Source organism: Fusarium verticillioides, chromosome 7 (genome assembly GCF_000149555.1).
Source record: "Fusarium verticillioides 7600 chromosome 7, whole genome shotgun sequence".
NCBI classification, from domain to species: domain Eukaryota; kingdom Fungi; phylum Ascomycota; class Sordariomycetes; order Hypocreales; family Nectriaceae; genus Fusarium; species Fusarium verticillioides.
In genome coordinates, this window is record NC_031681.1 from 2487364 (window position 1) to 2513679 (window position 26316).

At 48.8% G+C, this 26316-nt stretch overlaps 9 protein-coding genes across 14 annotated transcripts; 4 read left to right on the forward strand and 5 right to left on the reverse strand.

The window, feature by feature from the left end:
• The first annotated feature begins 268 nt into the window (after positions 1 to 268).
• On the forward strand, positions 269 to 3131 carry FVEG_17048 (hypothetical protein). 4 transcript variants are annotated; one of them, XM_018906319.1, is made up of 4 exons: positions 393 to 432; positions 515 to 1594; positions 1659 to 1841; positions 1897 to 3131. In XM_018906319.1, the coding sequence occupies exon 4, from the start codon at positions 2413 to 2415 to the stop codon at positions 2932 to 2934; it is 522 nt and encodes a 173-aa protein (XP_018759206.1). In that variant the 5' UTR covers positions 393 to 432; positions 515 to 1594; positions 1659 to 1841; positions 1897 to 2412; the 3' UTR covers positions 2935 to 3131. The 4 variants fall into 4 exon arrangements, with proteins under 4 accessions (XP_018759204.1, XP_018759206.1, XP_018759205.1 ...); XM_018906317.1 differs by having other exon boundaries at positions 269 to 665; positions 726 to 1594; positions 1659 to 3131; XM_018906318.1 differs by having other exon boundaries at positions 1659 to 3131.
• Positions 3132 to 3470: 339 nt separating this feature from the next.
• Positions 3471 to 6363, reverse strand: FVEG_11546 (chromosome transmission fidelity protein 4). Its single transcript, XM_018900836.1, has 2 exons — positions 4411 to 6363; positions 3471 to 4353 (listed from the first exon to the last, which is right to left on the reverse strand). The coding sequence occupies exons 1-2, from the start codon at positions 6268 to 6270 to the stop codon at positions 3646 to 3648; spliced, it is 2568 nt and encodes an 855-aa protein (XP_018759208.1). The 5' UTR covers positions 6271 to 6363; the 3' UTR covers positions 3471 to 3645.
• Positions 6364 to 6521: 158 nt separating this feature from the next.
• On the forward strand, positions 6522 to 8052 carry FVEG_11547 (hypothetical protein). The gene is made up of 3 exons (XM_018900837.1): positions 6522 to 6691; positions 6744 to 6912; positions 6960 to 8052. Exons 1-3 carry the CDS (start codon positions 6654 to 6656, stop codon positions 7932 to 7934), a joined length of 1182 nt encoding a protein of 393 aa, XP_018759209.1. The 5' UTR covers positions 6522 to 6653; the 3' UTR covers positions 7935 to 8052.
• Positions 8053 to 11661: 3609 nt separating this feature from the next.
• FVEG_11548 (hypothetical protein) lies at positions 11662 to 15418 on the forward strand. The gene is made up of 3 exons (XM_018900838.1): positions 11662 to 11828; positions 11882 to 14121; positions 14175 to 15418. The coding sequence occupies exons 2-3, from the start codon at positions 12065 to 12067 to the stop codon at positions 15061 to 15063; spliced, it is 2946 nt and encodes a 981-aa protein (XP_018759210.1). The 5' UTR covers positions 11662 to 11828; positions 11882 to 12064; the 3' UTR covers positions 15064 to 15418.
• FVEG_11549 (hypothetical protein) lies at positions 15234 to 15781 on the reverse strand. The gene is made up of 2 exons (XM_018900839.1): positions 15514 to 15781; positions 15234 to 15461 (listed from the first exon to the last, which is right to left on the reverse strand). The coding sequence occupies exons 1-2, from the start codon at positions 15699 to 15701 to the stop codon at positions 15341 to 15343; spliced, it is 309 nt and encodes a 102-aa protein (XP_018759211.1). The 5' UTR covers positions 15702 to 15781; the 3' UTR covers positions 15234 to 15340.
• Positions 15782 to 16102: 321 nt separating this feature from the next.
• FVEG_11550 (GTP-binding protein ypt1) lies at positions 16103 to 18386 on the reverse strand. Of its 2 annotated transcripts, XM_018900841.1 has the most exons (6): positions 18220 to 18241; positions 18132 to 18156; positions 17833 to 17956; positions 17726 to 17773; positions 17438 to 17665; positions 16174 to 17275 (listed from the first exon to the last, which is right to left on the reverse strand). In XM_018900841.1, exons 2-6 carry the CDS (start codon positions 18140 to 18142, stop codon positions 17078 to 17080), a joined length of 609 nt encoding a protein of 202 aa, XP_018759213.1. In that variant the 5' UTR covers positions 18143 to 18156; positions 18220 to 18241; the 3' UTR covers positions 16174 to 17077. The 2 variants fall into 2 exon arrangements, with proteins under 2 accessions (XP_018759212.1, XP_018759213.1); XM_018900840.1 differs by having other exon boundaries at positions 16103 to 17275; positions 18132 to 18386.
• A 945-nt stretch (positions 18387 to 19331) lies between these two features.
• Positions 19332 to 20770, forward strand: FVEG_11551 (hypothetical protein). The gene is made up of 2 exons (XM_018900842.1): positions 19332 to 19762; positions 19816 to 20770. Exons 1-2 carry the CDS (start codon positions 19486 to 19488, stop codon positions 20406 to 20408), a joined length of 870 nt encoding a protein of 289 aa, XP_018759214.1. The 5' UTR covers positions 19332 to 19485; the 3' UTR covers positions 20409 to 20770.
• Positions 20771 to 20797: 27 nt separating this feature from the next.
• FVEG_11552 (hypothetical protein) lies at positions 20798 to 22135 on the reverse strand. 2 transcript variants are annotated; one of them, XM_018900844.1, is made up of 3 exons: positions 21811 to 22135; positions 21624 to 21692; positions 20798 to 21561 (listed from the first exon to the last, which is right to left on the reverse strand). In XM_018900844.1, exons 1-3 carry the CDS (start codon positions 21926 to 21928, stop codon positions 21239 to 21241), a joined length of 510 nt encoding a protein of 169 aa, XP_018759216.1. In that variant the 5' UTR covers positions 21929 to 22135; the 3' UTR covers positions 20798 to 21238. The 2 variants fall into 2 exon arrangements, with proteins under 2 accessions (XP_018759216.1, XP_018759215.1); XM_018900843.1 differs by having other exon boundaries at positions 21624 to 22135.
• Positions 22136 to 22318: 183 nt separating this feature from the next.
• On the reverse strand, positions 22319 to 25564 carry FVEG_11553 (hypothetical protein). Its single transcript, XM_018900845.1, has 3 exons — positions 25232 to 25564; positions 23811 to 25175; positions 22319 to 23551 (listed from the first exon to the last, which is right to left on the reverse strand). Exons 2-3 carry the CDS (start codon positions 23881 to 23883, stop codon positions 23133 to 23135), a joined length of 492 nt encoding a protein of 163 aa, XP_018759217.1. The 5' UTR covers positions 23884 to 25175; positions 25232 to 25564; the 3' UTR covers positions 22319 to 23132.
• Positions 25565 to 26316: the final 752 nt, after the last annotated feature.

The following is a 26316-nucleotide window of genomic DNA, read 5'->3' on the forward strand; positions in this document are numbered from 1 at the left end:
CAACGGCCGACAGAGACCGAGCGTTGCCCACAGCGTCCGGAACCTGGAACCTTGTCGTTTGACGGGTTCTAAGCTTGATTCTAAAATGGGCAATCAAAATTTCTTCGCGTATTCTCTTGAGGTTCCTTGAGTAACTATTCTCAGAACGACGCCTGATAAGTGGATTTTAATCCTACCTTCTTGGATTAGGCTCTCCAACGTTCCACAACTTGCTAAGCATGGGCAAACACCAGCAATACTCTAAGCCTATCGCAATTGTTCAATACTGTGTTCTAGATCATCCCGATCAACCAGTTTCTCGTGTAACAGCTCCACAGATCCAACAGGTTGACATTTTAAGTTTGTTGTCAAATGGGGCACATGGGTCTTTGAGAATATCATCGACCGGCTTTTGAACAAATGCCGTCAATGCATCAGCTTTCCCCGCAACAGGTATGTAGCATCATCAACGGTTGAACATAACCGAGCTGGCGAATTGCGAGAAGATGATGACTCGTTCTCATTCAATTTCAAGGCGTCCTACTCCGTATGCTACACTATGCTGTCCAGTCCCGAAAACATTCCCGCCCGCCGGCTCAGGCCCAGGATCTCTAGCTTCGGTCATAGCGAAAGCCAGTGACAACCACGGAATGAAGAATTTTCAGCTTCAAAGGGAAACCGAACTTGTGAACTCCCAACTCCGGCTGATACCTCAAACATAGGGGACTAATAAACGTGTTGGCCAGTATAGATCCAGCTTTGATAGGCTGTTTATCCCCGTTTCGCCTACCAAGGTCATTTGTCTCTGACCAAATTGAATTTGATGGACAGCAATTTGACCTTATTTCCAAAGGTTAACAATCTACAGGGCTCACTGCAGGCAGCTATTGAGTTAAAAGTCACAGGCTCTTGACTCATGTAAACTGTACACGCCCCCGACTTTACAATATGTTCTGATATCGGCAACCAATCAATGCCAGTACAGCTCTCAACCTCGTGCATCTGCTTCAATGTTGAGCTTCACGACATTAGCAATTTTGAAGAGCCAACAACTCAACAACGTCACCCTGTCTATTTTCAAATTTTCAATAATACAGATTTTGGATAATCGTGGGAGCGTTCCACAACAGGCCCGTAACTTAGGTAAAGTGTACCAAATGGCAACACCACTGCATTCAAGGCCTCCATCTCCGAGCCACAAGCCCCCACGGTGAGCAAACCACAGCTCGAACCTGACTTCAGACAATTTAAGATTTGACGCCGGTTTGCCACCAGCTTCAACCAGTGAACCCAAAAACTCATCACAGACCACCATCCCGAAAAGAGTGGGATGCCAAGCCTCGGACCGATGAATTGGTCTTTTTAACAGCATTTTTAGAATGCAAGTCCCCTGTGCCTGAGGAGGAGCTCATAAGGCTTCTACTGCAGGGAGTTGTCGTAGGGCCGACTTCAACGGCAGCCCGATAATGTTCGGTCTCTCATGATCTGTGCGGGCAGAACTCGGAACCAACAGACTACGTACCACCCAGTTGGAGGCTTGAATTGCAGTTCTGGGATTTTGCCTCGATAGATATTAGGGCACAGGAACTACGCAGAAACGTGCACTGAATCTTCTGTCAGTTACTCTCACGATATGATGTATTGTTATTTGACGAGACATTAGACTAATGAGAATGCAGGATCTAGCATAACCTTACATACAACCCTACTACGTGGTTCTCATCCGTAGAACAGTTTGTCCTTTTCTTGGACTGCGCTCATCAACTCTGTGATACCTGATGCGTCTCAGGCCCAGTACAAAAAGCAAAACGTCTACGTATCACTTCCCCAGTTTGCACGACCAGATCGTCCCGTCCCCTGATGCAAGATCCCAGCATATCGAGCTACAATCTATGATGACTGACTAGTGGCATCTAGCAAAGCATTCGCGATTCAGGACACGGTTAACGTTTTCCCAGATTACGCATGAAATCATGACTGCTTATCTTGTAATATACTTATTCAACTCTTCTCATCGGGCGTAAAGCATGGCTATGGCGCTCTGTCCGAAACGGGATGATAATAAAAGGGGAACGGGCTGAAACAGGGATGCATTTCGGCTCATGTTCAAAACCCGAGGACATGGATGACAGGGCAGCGCACGTCACTCCTTAGTGTTGGAAATGCTGTAGTACCAACCACCAACTTGAAGTTGGCCGTGTTATGCACGACAGAAACTGCATGAGCGCTAACAGGTTCTGTGGTTATCGAAGTGTTCGAGAACGCTCCAAGGGACAGCATCGGTTCTTCCGATGGCAGGTTTTATGGCACTTGAATATCCGCCGCGTAAACGCCGCGTACCTGAGCCACTCCGCTTTCACTTCAAACTTATGCTGATAGGGGCCGTATTCCGAAATCTGACCCTGTCCGTCGGTATTAGCTCGACCTTTTTAGATGGGCGCCTCCGGCCGAAATGCCTTTTACGCTCGATATATCCGACCTTTGAGCCGTTTCCTCAGAATTTGTACAGGGAATGAACATGTTTGCGACTCACATGCTAGTAAAAGGCTAGCTTTGCTGGGTCTTCGGCAGTTGATTTCGCTGCAATACCTGGCTCACCAAAGACCAAGACACTATTGTTTGACACTGAACCCGTGCACACCAACGATGTTACTCTATCCATGGCGCCTTCCATGTCAACAGAAAAATCTCTGTTCACGATTTATTCCTTCTTTTGGAATTCCTTCTCTTTCGGCCGGACCGGGTGCGAAGCCACGCCTAGCAAACGTTGCGTGTACTGTATCTCCGACAGTTCAACGTTGCTTGCTGACGGGAGAAAAAAAAAATAGTCAAAACTTTCAGGGTGTCATGATCGACATCGACTCCCGCGGGTACAACATCCGTCGCATTTCCACAAGGGGAGAGCAAAATTTTGATATGATTAGAAATTCTCGACATGGTACATCCATGTATTGACAACAACTATCAACCCCTGAATGTTAACTCCGTTTGGGCACAGAATCAGTTGACTATATCGTGAGTGTTTTGATATACTGGCCTAATGTGAATACAAGTTATAGATATATATAGCTAGTGGAGGAAGCTCGGTCAGTGGCAATTCCGAAGCACTTACTCTGTAACAGTTCTAGTTTCCATATACATCCGAAGCTATCATGACTCGTCGTAGTTCCAATGGGTGTGAGAAATATGTTGCCTCGGGGAGGTAAGAGAACCTCTGACGTCAAGCTCGCTGGTCTAAATGTCCATCGAGATATACTAAACTTGCCTAAGTCTTCTCGTCACTTAGGAAGTTAGGATATATGGCCCAAGTTTTCTTACCTCCCCTATGTTAAGTAGGCATATCAGCTGTGTCCGGAATATAAGTCGGCAACGATCTTTATTAGCAGTGCAGTGTCTTTTTGAGACATGGAATTACATGATGGGTCTGCTTCCTACCAGTTGTAATGGAAGGGACAAGAGACCGTCACTCACTTCATATCAAAGCCGTGATTCCGTAGTGATAGCAGCAACAGAGGCTGAAATGCAGAGATAATTAATTGGTCTTCCTTGATATATGATAGTCATTATCTGTCATGTTCGAACCCGAATGCAAGATCCTAGGTTGCTCCAATGCTACACATGATCCAAATCCACATTACACGACCTCATCCAGAGTCACATATGGCATTATGGAAAGTCATCATCTTCCAGTCCTCCAACCCGTTTCTCACCGACCTCGCGAATCTTTTCTCCCAATATCGTCCTTCCATATCTCTCTGCCACTCTACCAGCAGCCTCCATCATGCGGCCTGTACGATCCCGCATGAGCTGTACCATCTCCAGCGCCCGCATGCCTCGCTCTTCACCTTCACGACACTCAGCCGCCAGGAGTTGCAGAAGAGTCTTGTCGATATCGAGTTCAAGACGTGAGAGCTGCGAGCGTAGTATGTGGCTGCCTGATGTAGCCTCCATGAGATCTCGGAGCTGAGCTGCCTTCACATTATGAAGCATGAACTGCTGCTCGAGCTTGCGAGTTTCTGAAGAACCATCATCTTCATCGTCCTTATCTTCATCGCCATCGGCCATTTCAAGATCCTCAGATCCTTCCCGAGCTTTACGCTTTGAGGTTTTAGGTGCCGATGCTATAGGGATGGAGAAATCGAACTCAGACAGAAGTGGACGAGGGAAATAGGGGTACTGATCACCACCCTTGAGAATGATGCAGTGGAACTTGTTATCGGCCACTGCAATTGGGAAGTAGGACTCGTTCTTGCGACCAGATGCTAGACGTTCCATCAATTTTGTGTCCAAAAGGGGCACCCATGATGCTCTTGAAGGCTGTCGCCAGTGAAGAAGTGTAAGCAGAGTGCCTGTTGAGTCGTAGATACAGGGGTCCTAGATCATGGTCAGTCCGGTTCCTTCTAATCAGTCCTATCTATAGAGTAAACTTACACCATTGTCCGAGAAGAAGACGCTCTTCAGTGTAGCGCCCTCGGGTAGTGCTACTGTATCCTCATTCTGGCAAATCTCGTCTCTCTTGACATTCTCAATGGTGTACAGAAGGCGAGTGTTACCATCCGCGCCCATGGGTCCATTGCCCATAGTCAATACGTAATCCCTCCAGCTTGCACATGTCACTATTGGTGTGCTCTTGGGTCGATATACGCGATATGGCATGCCGAATAGGGTGTATACTCGGACGTAGTTGGCGCTAGTTGTGACTGTAATAAAAGACTCACTCAAGGACATGGCCGTCACAGCTTCGTCCTTGGGTAATTCGATGCGCCAGTCATGTCGTTGCGTCCATGTCTCGTGTGGTCGATAGAATATGACTGCAGGGGCATCATCCTTAGGTGGACATGAGAAGAGTGTGCCATGCTCGGCCAAGCAGGCCTTATCGTAGAGGAAGGTATCACTAAAGTGAAAGTCTCGATGGAGTTCGTGATCGTAGAACTCAACTGTGACAGTGTGATGTGAGTCCTGATCGACTGTCCAGACGAAACCAATCAGGTTCAGACAAAGGTATTTGCGGTTCCCTCGCCAGGGAGTCGCTCCTGGCTGAAATGTTTCATGGTATTGCGGCTCAAGCATATGGCGACGCTTATTTGAGGTACCATAGACATCATCACCGTCCCGAGCTCGTTTCTGGCCTTGCCCAACAGTGTACCCGGCACCGTCATCGTCCTCCACGAAATCATCATCACCATATCCATCTCCGCCTTCGAGAAATGAGTCGAGACTTCCAAGTGACTCCCTTCGGGGTCTCGTTGGCAGACCTTGTTGCTTCTGACCGTTGACTGGAGGCGGTCTTCGGTTCGCAGATAACTCGGCAAGGGGGTCGTGGATGAAGGGGGCAGGTTGTGTGGCCAGTTTCAACAGGGGCGAGAACTGGTCTGTCAGGAAGTCTGGGTAGATGTAGACTTCACCATCGGTAGTTGTGAAGGACGCAATGTTCTTGGTAGGGTGCCACGCAATGTCAATGACATTAGAGTAGTCGTATCTTGCAATGACAGACTGTGTCTTGGTTTCCCAGACGATCACCTTTCCGTCTTTGCTCGCTGACGCCAATAAGGCACCATTGGGCGACCAGGCTATGGCAGTAATATCAGCCAAATGTCCATTGGCGAAAGTTCTTTGCTTCTCCCAATCATTCTTAGAGATGATCTGGATGTCTTTAACGGGTGTCGGTACGGCAAATGCTCTCCCATCTGGATGCCATGCAACACGTGTTGACGTCTCGCTATCTCCGTCGATAGCACCAATGATACCATCCACCTTTCGAATCAGCTCTGGCTCTTCAGCTGTAAGAGAATATACGTAAACGATTCCATCGGTTCCAGAAAGCGCAACCAATCGCCCTTGAGGATCGAAGCTAACATTTCGTACAGCGCGGGCATGCTCTCGAAGGTGCTTGACCTGTGTGATGTCCATTGTGTTTACAATCTTGACACTCAACTCATCACTTGCCACAGCGCACCATTGACGATCACTAGACAATGCAACATCGCGAATTGGCAGGACAGTTCGAGTAAGGAAGCGCTCAAAGGTATGTGTCTCGAGGGAGTATAAACTGACGGTGCCGTCCTCGGATCCAACGACAAAGAACTCATCACCAGCGGCAACAGCCATGTTCTGTTCTTGACAGTCGTCGATATTGATCGGTTCTCCATCAGATCCTGTTTTGTAGAGACGAATCGTGTTGTTGGAGCCGACTGTGACGAGACGAGTTCCATCGGGAGTGTAGGCGCAACGGGTAGTTCCTTGTGTATGGGCGGGCCGAGGCCGTGGTTTTGGGGCAATTGTCGATTCCATGATCGTCGATGTGATGTTTTTCTAGTTGGTCAAATCAACGAGCAATGGAATAATTGCTATGATAGAAAAAGGGCGATCGATGATGGGTGATGGATGGTTGGTGTAGAAGTGGGACAGGCGTTTCTCGGGAGACGCGTCTGAGCGCGTCGCAATTAAAGTCGCGGAAAGACCCCGCGCCGTTACAGGGGATAGCTCCACTAAAATTCAACTCCCACCTAAATCTAAGATCTCCAACTCTTTTGTGGTTGCCTACTAACCTAACCTAGATCAAGAGATAATATCACAAGTTATAGACGACAAGCTCAACATCTAGCACGGGGACTCATATTGTGTCTCAACACCAGAACCTGCTGCTATAACACGTATTTATCCTGGTCATCGAAATGCAGTCTGCAGACCGTGATCACTTCTTCGAGACAGAGTATGTACAACTGCATCTCCTATTACAAAGCTATAACCAACCAAACCTACAGTGCTGTTCAAGCCTCGCGGCAACGCAAGGCTGCCAAGGCAAGCAACAAGAATGGCGACCCCGTAATTATGAAGTCCAAGATTCTTGCAGCCGTCCCAGACCCTGCTGCACCTCTCACTTCCGTGTTCATTGCTGAGTCTGCTGGAGCGGTTCGCCGAATCAACCTCGAGGTATGTCTGGATACTCTCAAGAAACTACATCTACTAACCATTTATAGACCTCGGAGACAAAAACGACTTACCGTGGGCCAAAAGCCCCTGTAACTTGTCTCGCGACAGGAGGTCAAGAAAACAAGACGGTCTTTGCAGGTTCGTGGGACAAGGATATCTGGTCATGGGACATTGAGACCGCCAAACCTGGCCGCAAGTTCAGCGGCCATACCGACTTTGTAAAGACCATTGTATGTGCTACCGTCTCAGGCAAGCACATTCTCATCAGTGGAGGTGCCGACAAGAAGATTTTCGTCTGGGACGTAGAGTCAGGCAAACGACTGCATACCCTGCAAGATCCCACGACGACAATGCTTGCCGTCCAGCACCTCGCCATCGATCCTGTACTCAGCGATACTACCGCTGTCGTATTTGCCAGCGCAGGCAGCGACCCGCACATCCGACGGTGGAAGGTCACACTGGACAGTTACGAGCAGCTGCCCGAATCTTTCTCCGACCGCCCCGATGCTGAGCGACTTACCATCCAGGAACACGAGACCAGCATTTACCGACTTGTCTTTGACCAAATGAGTGAGGATGCAGATCTCTGGACTGCCAGTGCTGACGGAACTGCAAAATGCTTGGCGCGTTCAAGGAACTTTGTCGGTGATGACACGCTCACACACGGGGACTATGTACGAGGTGTTCTCGTAACAGACCAATGGGTCATCACGGCAGGCCGCGATGAGAATGTCAAGGTCTGGGATCGCTCATCTGGTAAACTGTACTGTACATTGGTTGGCCACTACGAAGAAGTCACCGACCTCGTTCTGCTCCAGGACACAGACGGTACCCCTCGCAAGGTTTGCAGTGTTAGTATCGACGGTACTGTCCGCACATGGCCGCTCGGAAAGTCCGAGCTCGACGAGGTCGTTGTCAAAATCCAGAAGGCTGCAGAACCGAAAAAGGAAGAAGAGGAGAAGGGTGGCAATGTGATGACGGCCGAGGAAGAAGCTGAGCTCGCAGAACTCATGGACGACTAGACCACCTCAGCAAAATAGCAACACTGACATGACTTTTCCCCCTTTGAAAATAGTTGGGCTCTGACCGTCTTTCTCACGGTCTTTCTGGTGTTTCTCGAGCCCCTGAAACACTTGCCATGAGTTGCGTACCGTGTCACAAAATTTCAGCTCGACTTTGTCTGCGGAACATACGACGGAAAGCCGCATCCAAGCCGTGTAACTGTAGGCCTCAACTCGCCGTTCCGAGCCACGACAGCCTGGATCGTGTCTAAGACGCTGTGTGCAAGTGCCCTCAGACAGTGGCCTGTATTGGCGGCACCTCTCCTTTTCCGTGTGCAGAAACAAACACAAAAAAGTAACCCCGTATGTCGCCTTGTTTTCATTTATGAGGCGTAATGCCCATGGCCAACCAGAAACACCATGGCTACACCAAAGAGGAATATGTCTCATGGCTCTGACGTGTTGGATACTAATTCCTTGAACTGGGATACAACAATCTGTCAAGAAAAAGGAATTATTCCCAAGTAACAGGGACACGGCAAGTGATAGATTTCATTATCACAAATGACAGGATCTGATCCCAGGCGCATCACAGGCTCGTCACGTTTTAATTATCCGTGGTACTTGCTTTTGATTCAGCCGCAAAGCGCTGGCCATAACAAACAGCACCGATAGTTTCTTTTCTAGCAATTGTCTGCCGGCGTTGCAGGGTCCATCCTGCAGGAGAGATGCAAATATAGCTTTGTCTAAACCCATCAAGCGCTGGTAATGCTGAAAACGGCCGAAAACATAGAAGACCTGCTTTACGCACTGATGTTGTTTTGTTCAAACGCAACACAGAGGAAAGACGGGTGTATCAGGCACTTACTGATGCGATCTGCTAAGCTGGTGTTAGGGATTGTTGCCGGACTTGAACTCAAAATTTCGTCCTGTGAAACCGTCAAGTTGCACAACTCATTAAACGAACCTGATTCCCGTTTTGAGCTTCGAAGTTCTCGTGGCTTACACGAGCAACTTTAACTTGAAAGTTTACCACAAGCCACAAGCCTGAGGTTTGTCAACAATAATGGCTCCCAGCTGGTCAATGGAGATCTTTTCCAGATCTTCAATGTCACCGTACCATTCATTCTAGCTGATCGACTCAGCTTTCTTCATGCACTGTAAATCCAACGCCCGATCTCTACCATCCAAGACTGGCTGGCACCCTTGCCCACGAGCGTGCCATTCAAACATCCTGGCCATTCCCCAAGATTGCAAATTTGTCAAGCTTGCGTACGGAGTACCCTGTCCATTCTTCGCCTCGTAAGCATCCTGGACCCTGTTCAGTGACAATTGTGTTCCTAAAGTGGATCTGAGTATCCATGTTAGTTCATAGAATTCATAAAAACATAATCGATATGTGCTGTGCTATATTTCTCGGGGAAAGGGAAAGACGCCGTCTTTTTACCTGCATCGGCGTCATCTTTGAGTGATCATTGTCAAAACGAGTATAACCCATGTATAGGCAGATTTGCCGTAGATGAGAAAAGTTAGTATGCTGAATTGAAACAACAGCTACCAGCAACAGGCACCGAACGCGTTATGACGATGTCTGCCAAACTTCGATCTGGTCAGACATGCAGGCCCCTAGTCCAAACAGTCGGAACCAATTGCTCTCTACCAGCGCGTACTGCATGAGCAGCACCAGTTCGCAGTATGCTTGGTGTCTGCAGGATCGTAAGGTGCTGCTGCAAGGCGGGCTCATACTCCCAATCGTCCCTCTGACAGTCACGAAACGATCGTTGTTCGATCCGTTCGAAAATGGTCCAAGGAGGATCGATAACTAGTATTGCTCTTTCCATAGCTATCATCAAGTGCTTCCGAAGTCGTTTCCTTTGTCTTCCTGGGACTTGGCAAGCCACACTAGCAAGCAAACAACGGGAGGTGGGGGGTCAAATAGCCGGGCGGTGCGAAGCGTCTCGAGGTTGATGTCAATGCTACCCTTGTCGAAAGGATCTAGTGAGATCGCGAGACATATGACTGATTCAGACATCAGCACGACGCTAAAAGTCTGTTCGATAGTCGCGGTCACCTACTGCGTCTCGTATCGACTATCACGGATGGCGCTGAGCAACACCTATATACGGTAAATGAGGTAATTACCAAGACCCTAGATTCAAAGCTCAACCGCCCCGTTTTGCATGCTGATCTGCATTGTGAATTTGGGCCAACGATCGCCATTTGAAAATTTCCTATTTTCGGAAGATGATGGCCAAAATAGAATTTGAAACCCGTTAATTGACGTGGGGGGATCGACGGTGTGGTGAAGAGCCCACATTGCCAGAAGCTATCCACAAGGCTTGAGCATAGGTACTGCTATGTTTGCATTTCCTTACCTTGCATTCCCTTATCCATTGATTAGTTCAAGATTGAGTCGAAGCCCTTGTGGTAATTGAAATACTAATAAACACTGCAATGATCCCCCTTACCGTGCAACGCTTGACAAATAGGATTCGAGCCGGCAGCTTCCTCGCCCTGTATCGTGTATAGTCGTAGTCAAAGGCCAGTTTAAGCCGACTGGCTTGGGAGTTTTGCGTGGAAGCCGAAAATGAGCTGGCTGGTATGACATGAGAGGCTGCAGTTCGCTCAGTGTCCAATGCCAACTACATAGAACGTGCGACAGCTATTTCCGGTTTCTGTGTTTCATGTTTTAGCTCAGTGTTTCTTTTTGGGGCTTGAATCTTAAGAGGAATCGGGTAATAACAACCGAATATCTTAGATGATAATGGCTGTCGGCGATATGATATGTTATAGAAGGGTCAGTTCTATTGTGCATGACCGAATCGCGACCGAAATCCATACTTGAGTTGAAGACATCATAAAGGGATAATGCGTCTCAGCTGAGCCTAGACCAGATCCTGGATCATGGAATATCCTTGACGGGAGCCCTTGCATTGTGGGGCTGGGCCGTGAGCTGCAACATGGAACATGGGACATGGGTGCTGTCAATCCCTGCAATTTGAGCAAACAGTTTCTCTGCCCCAGACGCACGACACGCAAGGACCTCGCTACATTGTGTATTGCAATTGGTGTTTGTGTTTGTGCTACGTATTCTGAGTGGCCTCACTGTATACTAGGCAAATGCGTTGGAGGTAAGGAAGAATTACTGTACTGCAGGTGCCCGATAGCTTGGTTCCAAGTTGCGAGCAGGCCAGTTCCGTCCCAGTCAGCCTGATAACCCAGCCGGTTGGGATAGGATAGGCACTCCAACAGCACGGAAATCGATATTGATATCGACCTCGAAGCTTGGACCTCCCATCCATTTCATGTCGGCATTGTTCTGTTTGGCTCCAGCTCAGGAGGCTAAACAAGCCCAAAAGCAACCCTGCAACCCTGCAGTGACGAGTGATTAACTGGCGGGATGGATCTCGGTGTCTCTATGCTGTTCGTTCGTCGGGGCTCCCTCGTGGATGTATGGAGACCCAACAGATTCTCAGTAAATCGCTAGAGTGGCTTGCTTTTTTGCTGCGGTAGCCCAATTCTTGCAGGGTTCAACAACAACCTGAAATCCTGGGCCTAGTATGGAGACTGATGAACGAGTTGAAGTGGAATTAGAGGAGTCGGCATCCGTTGGCAGTGGAGAAGAACGGGCGACCTGACCTGCAGCTTCTATAGAGCATGCACCACTTGCACCAACTGCACTTACCTTGAATTAGATATTAGTCGTAGTTGCCCCCGACTCTCAGGTCGTTCTTTCCAGTTACCATCTCGATGGCACTTGCCTCAAAGTCCCAACTCCTCCTCTTCCATCTTTTGCCTTTTGTGAACGAGCATTCTTTTCTTCACCCTCTCTCCTCCCCAGGCCGGGATCTTTAATTACATTCATCACGTCTCATATCTGAGCGCATTTTATCATTCAACTTGAGAAATACCCTTGTAAGATCATTTCTTTATCCGTTTCGATGCCGACCTCACTAATCGTCGGATAGAGTTTCTTATGTGTAATTGGGCGTGTTTCATACCAAAAGTTTCTCGGCTGCTCCCTTTCACACCCTCGAACGGACCAAGCATTCCATCAGCACAATCCCTTACTTTATTTCGACTTCTCCCGTTTACTATTCCTTTTTTCTACTAAGAGATCGTCCGAATCAGTGGCGCCTCGGGAATTCATTATGTCTACCGATAAGAAACTCCTCGGGAGCGTCGTTGCCTTTGAAGGCCATGTAGACACGATATCAACACAACTACGACTGCTTCCAACTTCACCACATATTCTGATACTTCCCAGCATTCAAAATTATATCTCCAATAGGGACTTGGAAAACCGTTCAGACATTCGAGTTTATGTCAAGAAAATACACGAGGCCACAGTAGCTCGTTACGAGGCTGCTCAAGCTTTCCTTCATGGTTCAACAGCAAGTGGAAGGCGACTCGTGTTTATGAACGGCGGGACCCCAAGTGCCCGAACACTTTGTATCAGAGCAATCATGGACTGCGAAACAAATGGGGACTACTACCGTGCCAAGTCGCTATTCAACCAGCTAGTTAAGGATGGAGTGGTGGGCCTGGACAATCCAGTTAGAGACTGGAGAAAGCAGGACATGTATCAACCGAAGGATCAAGGGGACCAAGAACAGGAGTTCGAAGATCCCATAACACGAGCTATGCGAGCTGCCGACGCCTTGGACCGACAAACAGCATCACTTCAACCCTCCAATGAACTAGATTTGACCCTCACGCCGCGTCCGCGAAGTAACAGCTTGCCGCTCTACGGCTATGAGGACAACTTCGGAGATGATGCCCCATTCTTTGTTTTTGGTGCCGCGAATAAAGATGAAGGTGGGAGTACAGCTGATGATCCTCCGGGCTGTTCTTACTCACCCCAAGCTTGCAGGTTTTCTGCGAGGCATTATGACCGGTCTGCAGGTCGCATTTATCATGATATTTCCCATCTACAGTCTCCTTCACCTAGGGCTTCTTTCCTTACATCTCCCAGTTGCATTGGCGAAGCCTACGGCTTGATGGCTGCCCCTGTATCCCCTGCCCTCGAAGGCTTGAGCCCAAGATCCGACGTTTTGAGCATCCCGTCCACAGATAATGTCGTGTACGGGGAAGCTTCATTAGTGGACATGAGGTCTCCAGGCCGCAGCCCAACTCTGCCTCGAGTCAAGTCTCTGGACAGAATCTACCCGGCCAGTCCCAGGTATCGGGATCTCTGTCTTTCTGCAGCCACTTCAGGACTTGCACGGCAACTAGAGAGTGATCCGGAGCCAGAAATGTTGAAAGCCCATCGACATTCACAATCGATAATCACAAGCCCCAAGGAGCTCGTTTCCAAAAGACGCAGCTACACAGAGGGACCCCGAACTGTTATTGTGAGAACCAATCTCCCGATCATCAAAGTGGCCCCGGTTCCCTTGGAGAAGAAGCGAAAGCCTGCACGGGCATCGTACGTGGATAGAGGCACTGATGCCGAGCACATTTCTGGACCAAAGGAGACATTCCAACCTGTACTGCCCTTCATGGAAGACCTGGTGGTGCACCTGAGGGAGGAGGTCCCCGAACCTTTGCTCAATTCTGTCACCCATGGGCTTAGAATGGGCCAATTTCCCGTGGCTATTTATTCACCTACTTCCGAAACAGACGAGGGCAATGCTCTGGTTCCAGGAACACCTGAGTCCAACACTATCACAGACGTAAGCTGCGCAGAAAGCCAATACGAGGAGTTAGCTGTCACCGACCAATCTATCTTTTCGGACGAATACGATCCGTTCGCATATAATCAGTCCGTCTGGCCCAACAAGAAGCCTGCCCCAAGTGTGCCCAAGCTCAAGGTTGCACGACCTCCGACACCAGTTCGGACTCCTCCACCCCTGGTTTCGGATGTCGACAGCAAGTTTCACGACCTTCGAATTAATAGCCAAGAAACAGCCATTACTGTACAGAACTCAGTGCGTTCTGTCCTCCAGGAGCACTTCCCCCCAGAAACTCAAGGCTACCGGCAATTCCAGTTTTCCCTTTTGCCAGAACTTGAAGGATTATGGAACCCAGTCTTTTGGGAGACTGGAAGTAACAATAGTTATGGACCATGCCATAGAATCGACCAGATCCTAGCTATTGGAGCCCAGAGAGGTGTGAAGAGGTACTACACTTGCGCCATCACAGGACAGCTTGAGAAGCTAGGAACAAAATGCAACGGCATGAGTCGAAGTGGCCGGCTGGACTTCAGGTATGTACTAGACTCTGCTCCATTTTGTACTGCTCAAAACTCACACTAGACAGGTACCTTCTTGCCAATGCCATGCAAGCGTATACAGCCCAGCCTTTAGCCAGCCAGGCCAAAGACAACCCTTTTGCGAATTCGTTCCTACTCGCGACTCTCATAATTCCACACCTCGAAACGTATCTCGCCCTTCACACACAGGTGAGGTATCTCCTCCTTGACTACCTGCCTGAGCCTCTTTGCGACGATGCTGGCTCTTCAAAGCTTGTTGGAGTAGAGTTGATGAAGGTGGCTCAGATTGTTGATGCTGGCAGCAAGAGCATTCCCTTCACTCATCTACGTGGTAACTCCATCACCAGCCCAGAACAAGGACCTGTTGGGCGCTTCGGGAAGACTTTCCCACAAAACTCGGGCTCTGGCTATGACGTTACGGTTTCTGAGGCCAACTTCCTCATCACATCAACTGCAACTGATGCAGAAATCGCAAATTTTATTGCGACCATCTCCAGGATTCTGTCCAAGACTTCTGATTTCTATGTCCCTCAAGAGCCCTCAAAGAAGCCGTCCCCAAAGAAGTCCAAGCCGCCATGTATCACAGGAACATTCTCCGCTTTCCCACGTGTGCCATCGGCGACTCATAGCCCGCCCATGTCCCCGGCACTTGGGGCGTCTTTGGGAGCGGCACTATCAGGGTCATCTGCTGTTCCGAGTCGAGCCCCTTCCATCGCTGAAACCGTCAAGACAGCAAAGTCTTCCAGAAGCAAGCCAAGCCGATCATATTCAAAGCGAAACCCTTCCGCGATTGATGCTCGATCGATCTTAACTATGTATGTTGATGACAGCGACTGGGATCAAGAAGATCGACGGATTATGCCGCTCCTCGAGGATAAGGCCGAGAGGCGAAAAGGCAATTCTCATAAGGCTCTGAAGTTTCTCGGCCTGTCATGATTTCAGAAAGAACGAATACCAATCGCCATGTGAAAAATATGGCCATAACGATGTTATGATTTCGCCCAACGTGGCATTTTTCTTTTGTTGTTATTTTGGGGCGAGGATTTACAATGATGGCTAGGGAGGCCGGGAAAGGATAAAAGTCATGATGCTGTTAATAGAGTAATGTTTGACAACCTTTTATTCCATTTACGGTCTGGGGATGGGACTTAAGAAGTTATGGGATGTAATAGTAATTGTAGATTATCTTTAGGTAAAGTCTTCGGATTTGTACTTAGACATTGCCGTTGTCCTCATTGCTCAGTCTGCCCTGTCCAAGGCTACCATCAATATCTACACCTGCTTTTCTCTGTGTCTTGATTTCTTCTCTGGCCTCGGCCTGCTCAGCCTTTTTTCTAGCATGGCGTTAGCTTCCGTGTACTGAACAAGCTATATATCGAGACGAACCTTTCAATATCAGAGGCATAGTCCTCGATCTTGATATCATCCTTGCGTGGCTTATCCCTGGTACTCGTTCCCTTTACTGCATCGGCGACTTTGCCTTCTGCGAGGGTAGCTAGTTGCTCTGCGTTCTCATTGTCGTTTTGAAGGGGAGCTTCGGACTGCTTTGACACTTGACTTTCGACGCTGGCCATTTTAAAGGATTGTGAAAGACTGAGATGGGTATTGGGTATGATGACTTTACTTTGTGTAGATGTATTGGTGAGAAAGAGTTACTGTGCATGAAATTGTTATGTTGAAAGAGTGCCTTGAGAATGACATCAGGCTGAGAGTGGTTGATCTATGACGTATATCAACTTGGTTATCATCGATGAGGAAGATCTTCGTGCATGAAGCGTGTGTAGCGTAGATTAAGAATCTGAACTTTATCTTTCTGTCTTACATGAAGTGTTTACACAATGTCTTGAACGTTTTGCTTAAGTTGTATAATGGTTAAAGTTGGTGTGAGAGAGCTGTGCTTGGGTTGTCTAATGCGTGAGCTGTGTTGTAACCAGTTGAGTGCGACCAGGGCTTTAGATGGACATTTCAGAACATCCTGGCGATATCTACGAGATGCACCACAGAGCCTTGGCTATTAGCTCGTTTCATGTCATGAGTTCACTTTGGGAGAAGAAATCTCTCTTCATCAAGGAAACATTTTACGGGGTCAACATCATGACTTGGGATATGAAGCCATATGAGTAAGGAACTCCAACCATATTCATCATAGATCAAGGTTTGAAAAAAGGAATATTCCACCTTTATTAAGAATAACCCTTTCTCGCATACTGAAATCGATCTCAAGTACCAAACAACGAAAAAACCATAGGCGAACCAGGATGGTAAGATAGAAGAAACAACATAACAACTGATATCAGAACCCAAGCAAGATATTGACGATTAGCGCAACTATTCTCCACAGCTAACAAGGAGTCAAGACGTTGCGGAGAACAGAGCGCCAGGATCGCGAATTGGCAGAGGAAAACGGGGTGCGCAGATAATGTGATTCCCAGCGAATGGCTGGTTGGCGGGTTGAAAAGAACAAGAACCGACGAATGCCTCCCAGTACTTGGATTTCGCAAAAGTGCAAAGACACAGCATGGGGGGAATAAGAAAATACAGCCTACGCACGCGCAAAACCCTTCCAAAGCCATCCGCAACCAGAAACACAAAATCTGCCTTCGTATCTGTCGCCTCCCCTTGTGCTCCCTCCCCAGAACCAATCGATTCCCCGCCCAGACCATTCCTACCGTCGACATAGCAAAGGCATAGCCCGCGAATGGCGTTAAGACGAATGGAAAGAGCCGTGATTCCAGATGCCAAGGCGGTAAAAGGATCAAGTGGTGACTTGTGGAAAAGAAAGGCAATCCAAGTGGTCATAATCTGGTCTATGCGCAGAAACGGAGTGAGTGAAAGAAAAAAGCAAATATCGTGAGTGAACTCGTCCGATCGTGACCCTGGCATGTTGTTCATTGTCCCGGCCGTACTCCACCATCCTGCTTCGCCGAGAGAAAGGAGAGCGTTAAAGCATTTAGCAGCAGCTGTTGTTGGAGGACGATCCAACGCCCTGGCCTTGGCCGACTTGCACGCTGGGCTTGGTGTTGTTAGCTGTTGTGGTGCCCATGCGCTCCTTGATCTGGCGGGCCATGGTCAGGAAAGCCTGCTCGACGTTGCTGGCGTTCTTGGCGGAAGTCTCAAGGAAAGGAATTCCCAGACTGTCGGCGAATTCCTACAAGTTTATGTCAGTCATCGCGTTGCTGTGGATGGTTGTTGCAGCCGAGGGTGAAGTTTTGGTGACAGGGGCATTTGAGCGTTCAGGCGCTTAGATGCATGTGATGGGCGACCCGCTAGGCTGCGACATTCAGAGTACCAGAATAAGAAAAAAACTTACCTTGGCTACGCTGTACTCAACGACCTTCTTGTCTGACATATCGCTCTTGTTACCGACCAGCAGCTTGTTGACACCCTCGGTGGCATATCGGTCAATCTCCTGGAGCCATTGCTTGACGTTGTTGAACGAGTCCATGTCGGTAACATCGTAGACGACGCAGATGCCGTGGGCACCACGGTAGTAGGAAGAGGTGATGGTACGGAAACGCTCTTGACCGGCGGTATCCCACTTGAGGACAGGTTAGCATTTGGTTGGGTGGCCGGAGCCTGCGCCAAGGGTGCCACATACGATCTGAAGCTTGACGGTCTTGCCATCGAGCTCTATTGTTCGGATTTTCTGAGTAAGTGTTAGACGATAGGCTAGGTACCCGGAAATGCTGGCTGGGAACGACGCACGAAATCGACACCGATGGTAGAGATGTAGGACTCGGTGTAGGTGTCATCGGCGAATCGCAGGAGAAGACAAGACTTTCCAACACCGGAGTCTCCGATGAGGAGGAGCTTGAAGAGGTAGTCGTATCTAGTTGGTGTCAGATCCAAAAATTATCAAGGAGTCGCATCTCGACAGCGGCAGCAAAAGGAAATCGCATGAGGTTTAGTCGAGGATGGCAGGGTGCAACTCTGAAGCAATAGTCAGCATGGGGCATAGTTCCATCAGGAGGTTATCGCAAAGGAGGCGGAGAGTGGCGTACTACTCAGGGTTCATGTTGGCGGTTGTTCCTTGGTTCACAGTGAGACAAGAGTCCGATACGAAAAGTGAAGGGTGAGGCTGGAAAGACGGACTTGTCGAGGCGATGGAATGAGGAGTTGGAGATGAGTTGATGGGAGAGAAAGATTAAGTTGAGAATGGTTGCAGAGGCTCAAGTAAGGTACGTCAGGGAAGAAACGTAACGCCAGGCAACGCCAGCACCGCCTAGGAGAGGGAGGGAATGATGGGGCAGCTGACAGGCGTGGATCACGTGATGCCGTCAAAGAGAAACAAAGAGTTACAATGAAAGTCAGTCAATGTGATACTGAGTTAACGGGTAAAGGCAGAGCGTGTGCAGCAAATAAGAAACGGATGAGACGAGAGGGTACGTCACAAACGAGGTTTATTCGTTGATTTAATTTTCCTTGCAAGGGTAATCTACTGGATATTGCTTGTTCTCATGCAATATACTTTCGAGATATCACAGGGCGGTTTACCGATATACCACTATCGCTTGCGATAGCACCCAACCAAGTTGACGTAGACTTTCCCAAAACGGATCATCTTCCAATAACAAAAGAAGAGCAAGCATCGTGCGTGCATATTTACTACAAACAACGTCTGAATGAGAAATGCATCATTACCTTGAGGGTCTGCCTGCTTTGCTCCGTCGTCGGGCATGCACTGTAGGTGTCCGCTCACCCATTAACATCTCATCATGAGGCTGCCTGTGAACCAAACTTGGAGCCTGTGCCGTCATTCACACGATTCAAGTGACTTGGCATGTCACAAGTTGATATACTAGATCAACTTCACCGCCTTCTGCTTTAAGAGTGAGAAAGACGGCATCTATTCACGATTGCAAACAGATGATCTCCAAGAAATGCCAGATAACGTCTTATCAGTGGATCCTGCTTCATTCAAGCCTCAATTCTCCCATTTTCTCCAGATTCCCATCCTGTTTGTTCTCTCCCACTTAAAGGATCCCATCACAGTGGAAGAGACCCGCCCCGCCACATCCCGCTCCGCTGTCTATTTGTGGCTGTGGAGTATCCATCATCAACCAATCAAGTCTACCATTTCACAATCATGTCACTTCCCTTACACTTGACTGCTGCTAGATACTTCCGAGTCTACCCATTAAGCCATCGCAGAAAAAGTCCAAAAGTGGATATACCTTGCTTGAGGTTCCCTACCATCCAAGCTACTACGGATAGAGGTATCGGCAACACCTCATTATTACCAACTCACCTTGGTTCTGTAATATTCTAGACCCTCTTTAACAAAGTCACCTTTGGCTTCTTCCATCAAATTTCACTCTTGATCCATGAATCTCTCCATTCTGCTGCGGTGACCTCCCAATGGCCGCGTCCATCCGATCCAGTCTAAGCCGTTCCGGCCGGACCTCTGTTGCCTCTATTCGCAGTCTCTCCAATGCTCGCCCGGCAAAGGCACAGGTTCAGCCCGTCACTGTTAGAGAACCTAAATCTTCCCTGCAGCCTACCGATGCCACTCTTCTCGAGGACTACTTAAGGCGAGGCGCACTGTCGAGAACATATTTCGATGCGACAGGCGTGCGATGGGTCGGATCTGGCGATGACGGACCAAAGGACCCCAATAAGGCAAAGCTAGGAAAAAGTACGTCACTGAGGATATTCCAATGTTTGTATCACAATGCTAACTTTCTATAGCTCTACGAGTTTTACAAGAACGATTACCAACGCTTTTACTACATCCTCTTCCTCACGACATTCTTGCGCCAAACATCGCCCTCCATCTTTTCCCTTCGACGCACCCTCACCTACCAACCGTCTCCGGCCGTGTCGCCTATAACGCCGCCCTCTGGACCTCCCCAATAGCATGGAACCGCGTCCCCATTCTCGGGAATGTCTGTATCGAGGTTCTCGCGGAGCGCATGACAACGGAGCCCCTCACATTCTTACCCCGCCGTGCTGGGGCGATACCTGAGCAGCTCGTGGTCCGCTGGTGCGAGAAGCGAAAGGGTTCAGATAGTTCTTCTGACAAAGGAGTGATTGCCCGGTCTCTGCCATTTGGCCGGGGAGTCGACCCAGACAAGGCATTCACGGGACTGTTTGTCTTCGACTTCGATGCCGAGGGTCGGATTCTAAGCCATACCATTGAGCAGGCACAAGCTGGTGGCGATTGGGAAGCTGGAGTCGGTGCAAAGGTTGTTGGTCTGACTGACTGGCTCCTCGGAGGTTGCAAGAACCCCGGCACTCCTATACCAATGTTCGAGCGAGTGCGAAGACGACGATCCATCTAAAGACTCACAGTTGGGATGGACAGTGATGATATGATCCCAAGGGGCGTGTTCGCTTAGAAAACGAGAGCGGTTTACGGAAGGATATGGCATCATGAGAGGCGTTTCTGGTTGCATCTTTCATCGCCAGCGACTTCATGCTGGTTCGGGTCCCGGGGTCTTTGTGTATAAGACAGTGTACAACAATGAGCCATGAGACTCCACACACATTCAAACTTTGTATAGCTTTGTAAATTAGCAACTAAAACTCATTTTTAGACGGTACTATGCCTCCAAACAATTCTTGTCACAGTCGTCTCTTGCTCATAGTTAGGACTTTAAATTCGACCAGAATTTCAGTTGTGCAATTGATGCAATTTTACGAATTCAACTGACCTATTTATGATATGTGTGAGTGTTACGAGTACGGTAAAGAGAGTAAATACAATTTCGTGCGGTACGAAATTCTTAGGGAAACCTAGAAACCTATTCATGAAGCTTCACACGAGTTCATATCTAGACAGAGCCTCTTAGGGTGCTACCCAAGGCTTGCTAACCGGGAAGTAACAGTTTATGATAGTAGGCCATCAAGTGCCTAGTGGTGGAAACATTGGGTGTAGCGTCGCGAAGCTCATGTATTCATACACGCTATCAGCCTCTAACCTACTGTGTCGAGGCTTTTTCATTCCTGAAGAGCCAGCCCATTTTCGAGCCGGCTTCTCCTTGATGGCATATGGGCATTTCACAATATTCTGCCCAAATGACCGTCAGCCAGAGCACTTTAGAGCGTCCGGCAACCTAAGCCTACTTCCAGGCCTTGTAATTTGAGATAAGTACCAATATCCAAACGTACTCTAAAGCACAATCTCGCCAATGTTCTCCCCCTCAAAGCCCTGCTTCGCAAGCTTCTTGACTCGCGCCTTCTCCCTTGCTTTGTCGACGGCTTTCTTCTCCTCTGCGAGCTTCTTGACAACGTCTAGGTCTCCGGGCTCAAAGCCAGGAGGCGGATCGTCGTCCCTGTCGAGATCGATTTCACCAAGGAGGAGCACGTTTTCACCTCGGACGAGGAATATGCCGTGATTTATATCGGCGTACAGACCCGTTGGTCGATCGCTACCTGCTGACTCGGGGGAGGGCGCGAAGATACGTTCGACGGTAGATTGGAGGACGAGATTGGCTGGTTGAAGTCAGAAAAGGGAATTGTTCTCCCTGCAGTGATTCGTTTTGCCCAAAACCCACCGAATTGATCCCAGCTTCTTAGCACGCCGATGAGTTTTCTCCCATCGCGCAAAGCGACCATGAGCTTCTCTGCAATTATACAGTCGTCAGCACACGATCCTTCCCTTTCTCCCTGCTTTTTATCGAGTCCAACCCTTCTCTCATGAACCGGAAACAGGAATAAACTGGTACCATGGCGGAGTCGTACTGTCTGTGAGATCCAGGAGCTGCGCTGCAGTGGTGAACATCTGCGGCGGCAGCTGTGGGAGCGGTTGCGGCGCACCGCGGCCCTGTGGAGGGGCATCGGTGATGGATAGGTTCTCCATGATGTCGTGATGGATGAGGTTGGTAGTGTTTTTTTATCTTCTTTTGTGATTGCGAAATTCTATTGATCCATGGAGAGTTCTTTTATAGGCTCATGACATGGACATTGCGAGGAGATGGTTTGGAGCGGTCGAATAAAGGGAAGATGCTCTAGGTCGTTGATGCTTTGACGTTGATCTAAGGTGTTGCGGATCCTATTGCGGCAAAACAGCGCTATAACGATAGGGGCCATTTAGCTGCATATCGCTATAAAACGCCGAATTCAACAAAACATGCCATCAAATTTCTGACTTTCAATGCGGGGCATTTTAGTTCTAGAGAGCAGATGGAGGGGCATCCTCATCCATCTTGGCGGGGCAGAAAGTCAAAAGGTTCAGGGAACGGAACAAGCAAGAAATAAGCATCCATGACAAGGTCTTGGCCACAGTCTCTTAGTGGTCGAGAGCTGCAGCAGTGACTTGCTTGTGCGTCATTATATGCCATTCGGCGAAGGGTTCTTCTCTTTTTTTTTATGTCTCATTATTTTGGTCATCTTTTTGGTCACTCACTCTCACTCTCACTCTCACCCAGCTTCAACTTGTTTAGATGCGCTCAAGTGAGGGGAATCGCCAAGTCTATTCAACTCCACCATGACCAGGCGAGTTACTAAGATTTCGTCCCTCTCTAGTGGGTGGACTTATGCGCATATTTGCCTCCCCGTCCCGTCGGTCTTCGGGCTAGTACCCGATGAAAAAAGCAAGAATCTGAGGGCAGCCAACCTTTTGTGATGCTTTTCCGGTCCTATCCATGAATTGCAATAAGATAAACCCTCTGATCTCGATGCTTGCACCTTTATATGCCGCTCAAGTAACCCGCCCCGTCCGAATTCTTAGATGTTTAAAAAAAAAAACAAGTGATACTCTATCATGTTCCAGCCTAAACGCCTTGGGATGGATGCACATTGTAGTCTCTATATAGAGAACTGAAAAATAGGAGGTAAAGAAGAGGTGCTTCGTAACTCAACCCAGATTGAGTTTCTTAGACGAGCACGTGTCATTCCTCTCATGACAAGGAAATGGAAAGAACTCTGTGGAAGTGACGGTGTATCACAATCCACTCAACAGCCAGGAGATGAAGCCATGTCGTCGCGACTGAATGGGGCGCCGTTCAAGGATAGAGATTGGTCACTTCCAAAGCCATGATTGCGCATGAGAGGGCGCCGTGAGGCTATTGACGATTTACAGTAGACCGTTGCAAGGCCTCCTGTAGCTCCGGTCGTGTTGACAACGCCTCCCACGCCTGGGCAAATGTAAACCACTGGCGTTCTCGCTTGTGGGATTCGGGCCAATCGTCGTACTCGCTGGTTACTGTGCCCTCAAAGAAGTGGTATCTTGACCGATCTTTTGACGATTTGGGCGCACGCTTCTCATCAATGTCACCAAGATCATAGGTGATCTGAACAGTGATGCCAGCTTCTTCCCAGGCCTCTCGCTCAGCGGCTTCCTGGCAAGTCTCGTCAGACTCCCAGCCGCCCTTGGGCAGCACCCAGCCTTTGCGCCGGGTAGACTGAATCAATAGGACAAAGTTTTGATCGGGAGTGAGAGGCACGATGCCAGCGACGAGACGTTCGCCCTTAGTGTTGTAACCTATAAAAGGAAAATGTCAGTGGTGAGATCTTGAGATTATCGATTGAGAATGCGAATTGTCGGGAGTTGTCGAATTGTGCCTGGGCGAACGTAGAAAATTATGGTTGGATTCAAACCCATCACACCACAAAAATGGACAACAAGGATGGTGTAGAAGGCACCAAGACAAATGCTTCATAAAAAGCCAAGGGGGTCAAACGTGCCGAGAAGGATACTTTCTAGTAGAAAATATTGTATTGCGCATCAGGTAAAAACTCACGTTGCTTGGTTCTACCCACTCGTGACTCCATGGAACGGCCACCGCCCGAGTCGCCGGAGGCAGAACTCGACATCTTCTTAGTGGGAAGTTGGGGCGGAGAGTGACGGGAATTGGGAGGAATGTCGGGGAATTTGGTCGAGCGAGAACAAAAAACAAAGATGTTCGTGGATCTCGAAAGGCGATGATGCGGGCAAGAAAGCCTCAAAGGTCCTCGGAGGTAGCGGAGGAGAACGGATGTTCACCCCTGGGTCGAGAAAGACAGAGAGAGAGAGAGACGGGAACCTGCGATGGAGCGGGTGGGTGGCTTTCAAAGAGCCTTGAGAGGCATCATTGTCGAACAGTGAATGGTTGGTAAAAGTCTTGTGATCAAGTGAGGTGAGGATGAAGAACAGAAGTGGCCGTGGCCTGCGCCAGAAGGTGCTGGTGCTTGGTTCTTGGTCGGGGAGAGCCCAGACGCTCCAAAGAGCTGGGCTGGCGATGTGATATAAACTGCGAGATGATGGAGGTGTGGGCGCGCACGCGGAAAACGTCCCAAGTTTAGCTCCAAGGGGGCAGCGGGCGACTCGGCGGATCTCTCTCTGCCTCTTTCTGTCTGGCGGAACCCGCAGAGGAGTACGTACTGGCTGTAGCACTGTACGTAGGTACCTACCTACCTACAGAACAGAATAGACCCGACTGCAGCAAAGAGTGTTTGGTTTGGTTTGGTCCGGTCTGGCTTAGGTTGGTTGGGGGGCGTGTAGGTACGGGGGAGCACTGGGCGCTCGGTGAACAAGCCTTCTTCAAGGAGGCTAGTGAACAGCAGACAGGGACTGGACACGGAGGGGAAAAGCTGGATCCTCGCCAGGGCTGCCTAGGGATGGAGTAGACGTAGCGTGTCAGGTCAGAGGTACCTACTGTACAATATGTACTGTGATGTAGTGCTTGCAGTGGGCTTTAGGCCTAGACTTGCCCGGCCAAACGGTACCTAGGTGAATGGATGGATGGTGGCCTGGCGGTGGCACCCTGTAACAGTGAGTCGCTGAAGCGTGGAGTGTGGAACTGAGTGAGGGCTTTCGCTGGGTCAACCGATGCGAGGCAAACTTTGATTAGAAATGGGGGATAATTAATGGAAGTCATCAACGTGAGAGGCTCCCCTGTTTGAGTTGCCGCGGCGTTTATCAAAGTCACTTGTGTTGTGTTGTGTTGGCTGACTGACTGATACAGATGTGATAGTTGGCCGTGACGTTGATGGCCAGAAGCGAAGAGGCTTGGTTCGATTTGAGGAGATCCACGCCAACGCCTTTGTAGCAAAGGCTGAGAACCAAAAGCTTACGAGCCGGGGAGTTGAAATCGATTGGTGACAGAGGTGTCGTTAGGGGCGTCGAACTGTCAACTTAATGGTGAGAAAATGTGTTTCTAAGCCATCTCTTGGATTTAGATACCTGGATAAAAATTGCGAAGGCTGAAATGAACTGTGCAGAGTAGACACTTTATGTGGTGGTTTGAGTATAGCCGCAGCTGTGATAGACAGGTAGACAGAATATCAAGCAATTTTCGAAAGTCTCCAGGTTATCAAGGAGTGACTGTATCTTGGATATAGTCCTGAATTTAAGAAGCTGTAGGCTGAGAGTAACTCTTCAATTGCCTGGCCCAAGAAAGGGAGGTATGGACTTGTCAATCGGTAGGCAGTGCAATGGAAGAAACAAAGGTGAGATGAGTCGCCGTGCAGGCAATCTTAAAACCACCTCATGTCTTGCGCTATCCAAGTAACAAAGGGTCCCGAACTCTGACAACGACAGGGTCTGTTGCTTTTATATTCGAGCACATCTCGATAGGCTGACGGTGCATGGATGCCCAGATTGTACCAGCACGAGGCCAAAAAGCTTCTTCTGAGCTGAGAACTTGGATTTTAATAATAATGCAGGGTTGACCGATGTTACGGTTCTTAGAGGGGTCATGGGCGTGGGAGGTTGCTATGTGTACGCGACGAAATGGGAAATATATCGTGAGGAGATGTTTGTCTTCTTTACTCCTATAATTCAACCATTGTGGTAATGCCACGCCCCAATCTGCTTCTGCTGGAAAGTTTGAAGTTTTGAACCATGAGAGTGCAAGAGAACCGAGATGCACATTAATTGAATCTGGCAGTTACTTGGGAAGATCTCGACCCTCATACCGGTAAGAGATTACAAACCCAGCAGCAGATACTTTCTATATTAGATCCGGTGAGGCCAAAAAATACACAGGCTAATAACCAGTGCCCCATCTTGTCCCGCAAATACAAGTCCAGGGCATGAGATGGGGAAATACTTGTATTGTTATACAGTACAACACAGTTGCACTTCTTATTAATCATGGCCATGACAGAACGTGTGCTTTGTGGTGCCACTAGTTTATCAAAAAGTTCTTTACAGCATCCCTGAATGGCATCTGCAGCAACAGTATTTGACAAATCTTGGAAGTTGATAAAAGTTCAAAGCTTAGACCGGTGAGATGCAGGGTGTTTTATTTATTGTGAAGGGAAACG

Bases quoted from the DNA above. Each gene is read 5' to 3' on its own strand.
- FVEG_11551 (XM_018900842.1), top strand. From the start codon at position 19,486: ATGGCCGCGTCCATCCGATCCAGTCTAAGCCGTTCCGGCCGGACCTCT. The intron at 19,763-19,815 runs GTACGTCACTGA...AACTTTCTATAG, and splicing joins TAAGGCAAAGCTAGGAAAAA to CTCTACGAGTTTTACAAGAA.
- FVEG_11549 (XM_018900839.1), bottom strand. From the start codon at position 15,701: ATGGCCAGCGTCGAAAGTCAAGTGTCAAAGCAGTCCGAAGCTCCCCTT. The intron at 15,462-15,513 runs GTTCGTCTCGAT...ACGCCATGCTAG, and splicing joins TATGCCTCTGATATTGAAAG to AAAAAAGGCTGAGCAGGCCG.
- FVEG_17048 (XM_018906317.1), top strand. From the start codon at position 2,413: ATGGGCGCCTCCGGCCGAAATGCCTTTTACGCTCGATATATCCGACCT.
- FVEG_11550 (XM_018900840.1), bottom strand. The intron at 17,774-17,832 runs GTGCGTCGTTCC...ACACTTACTCAG, and splicing joins CTACCATCGGTGTCGATTTC to AAAATCCGAACAATAGAGCT. The intron at 17,666-17,725 runs GTATGTGGCACC...CCTGTCCTCAAG, and splicing joins AGACCGTCAAGCTTCAGATC to TGGGATACCGCCGGTCAAGA.
- FVEG_11552 (XM_018900843.1), bottom strand. From the start codon at position 21,906: ATGCCCCTCCACAGGGCCGCGGTGCGCCGCAACCGCTCCCACAGCTGC. The intron at 21,562-21,623 runs GTGGGTTTTGGG...GACTTCAACCAG, and splicing joins AAGAAGCTGGGATCAATTCG to CCAATCTCGTCCTCCAATCT.
- FVEG_11547 (XM_018900837.1), top strand. From the start codon at position 6,654: ATGCAGTCTGCAGACCGTGATCACTTCTTCGAGACAGA. The intron at 6,692-6,743 runs GTATGTACAACT...CCAAACCTACAG, and splicing joins GATCACTTCTTCGAGACAGA to TGCTGTTCAAGCCTCGCGGC. The intron at 6,913-6,959 runs GTATGTCTGGAT...AACCATTTATAG, and splicing joins TTCGCCGAATCAACCTCGAG to ACCTCGGAGACAAAAACGAC.
- FVEG_11546 (XM_018900836.1), bottom strand. From the start codon at position 6,270: ATGGAATCGACAATTGCCCCAAAACCACGGCCTCGGCCCGCCCATACA. The intron at 4,354-4,410 runs GTAAGTTTACTC...ACCATGATCTAG, and splicing joins TCTTCTTCTCGGACAATGGT to GACCCCTGTATCTACGACTC.
- FVEG_11548 (XM_018900838.1), top strand. From the start codon at position 12,065: ATGTCTACCGATAAGAAACTCCTCGGGAGCGTCGTTGCCTTTGAAGGC. The intron at 14,122-14,174 runs GTATGTACTAGA...CACACTAGACAG, and splicing joins AGTGGCCGGCTGGACTTCAG to GTACCTTCTTGCCAATGCCA.
- FVEG_11553 (XM_018900845.1), bottom strand. From the start codon at position 23,883: ATGTCGAGTTCTGCCTCCGGCGACTCGGGCGGTGGCCGTTCCATGGAG. The intron at 23,552-23,810 runs GTGAGTTTTTAC...TTCCTTTTATAG, and splicing joins AGTGGGTAGAACCAAGCAAC to GTTACAACACTAAGGGCGAA.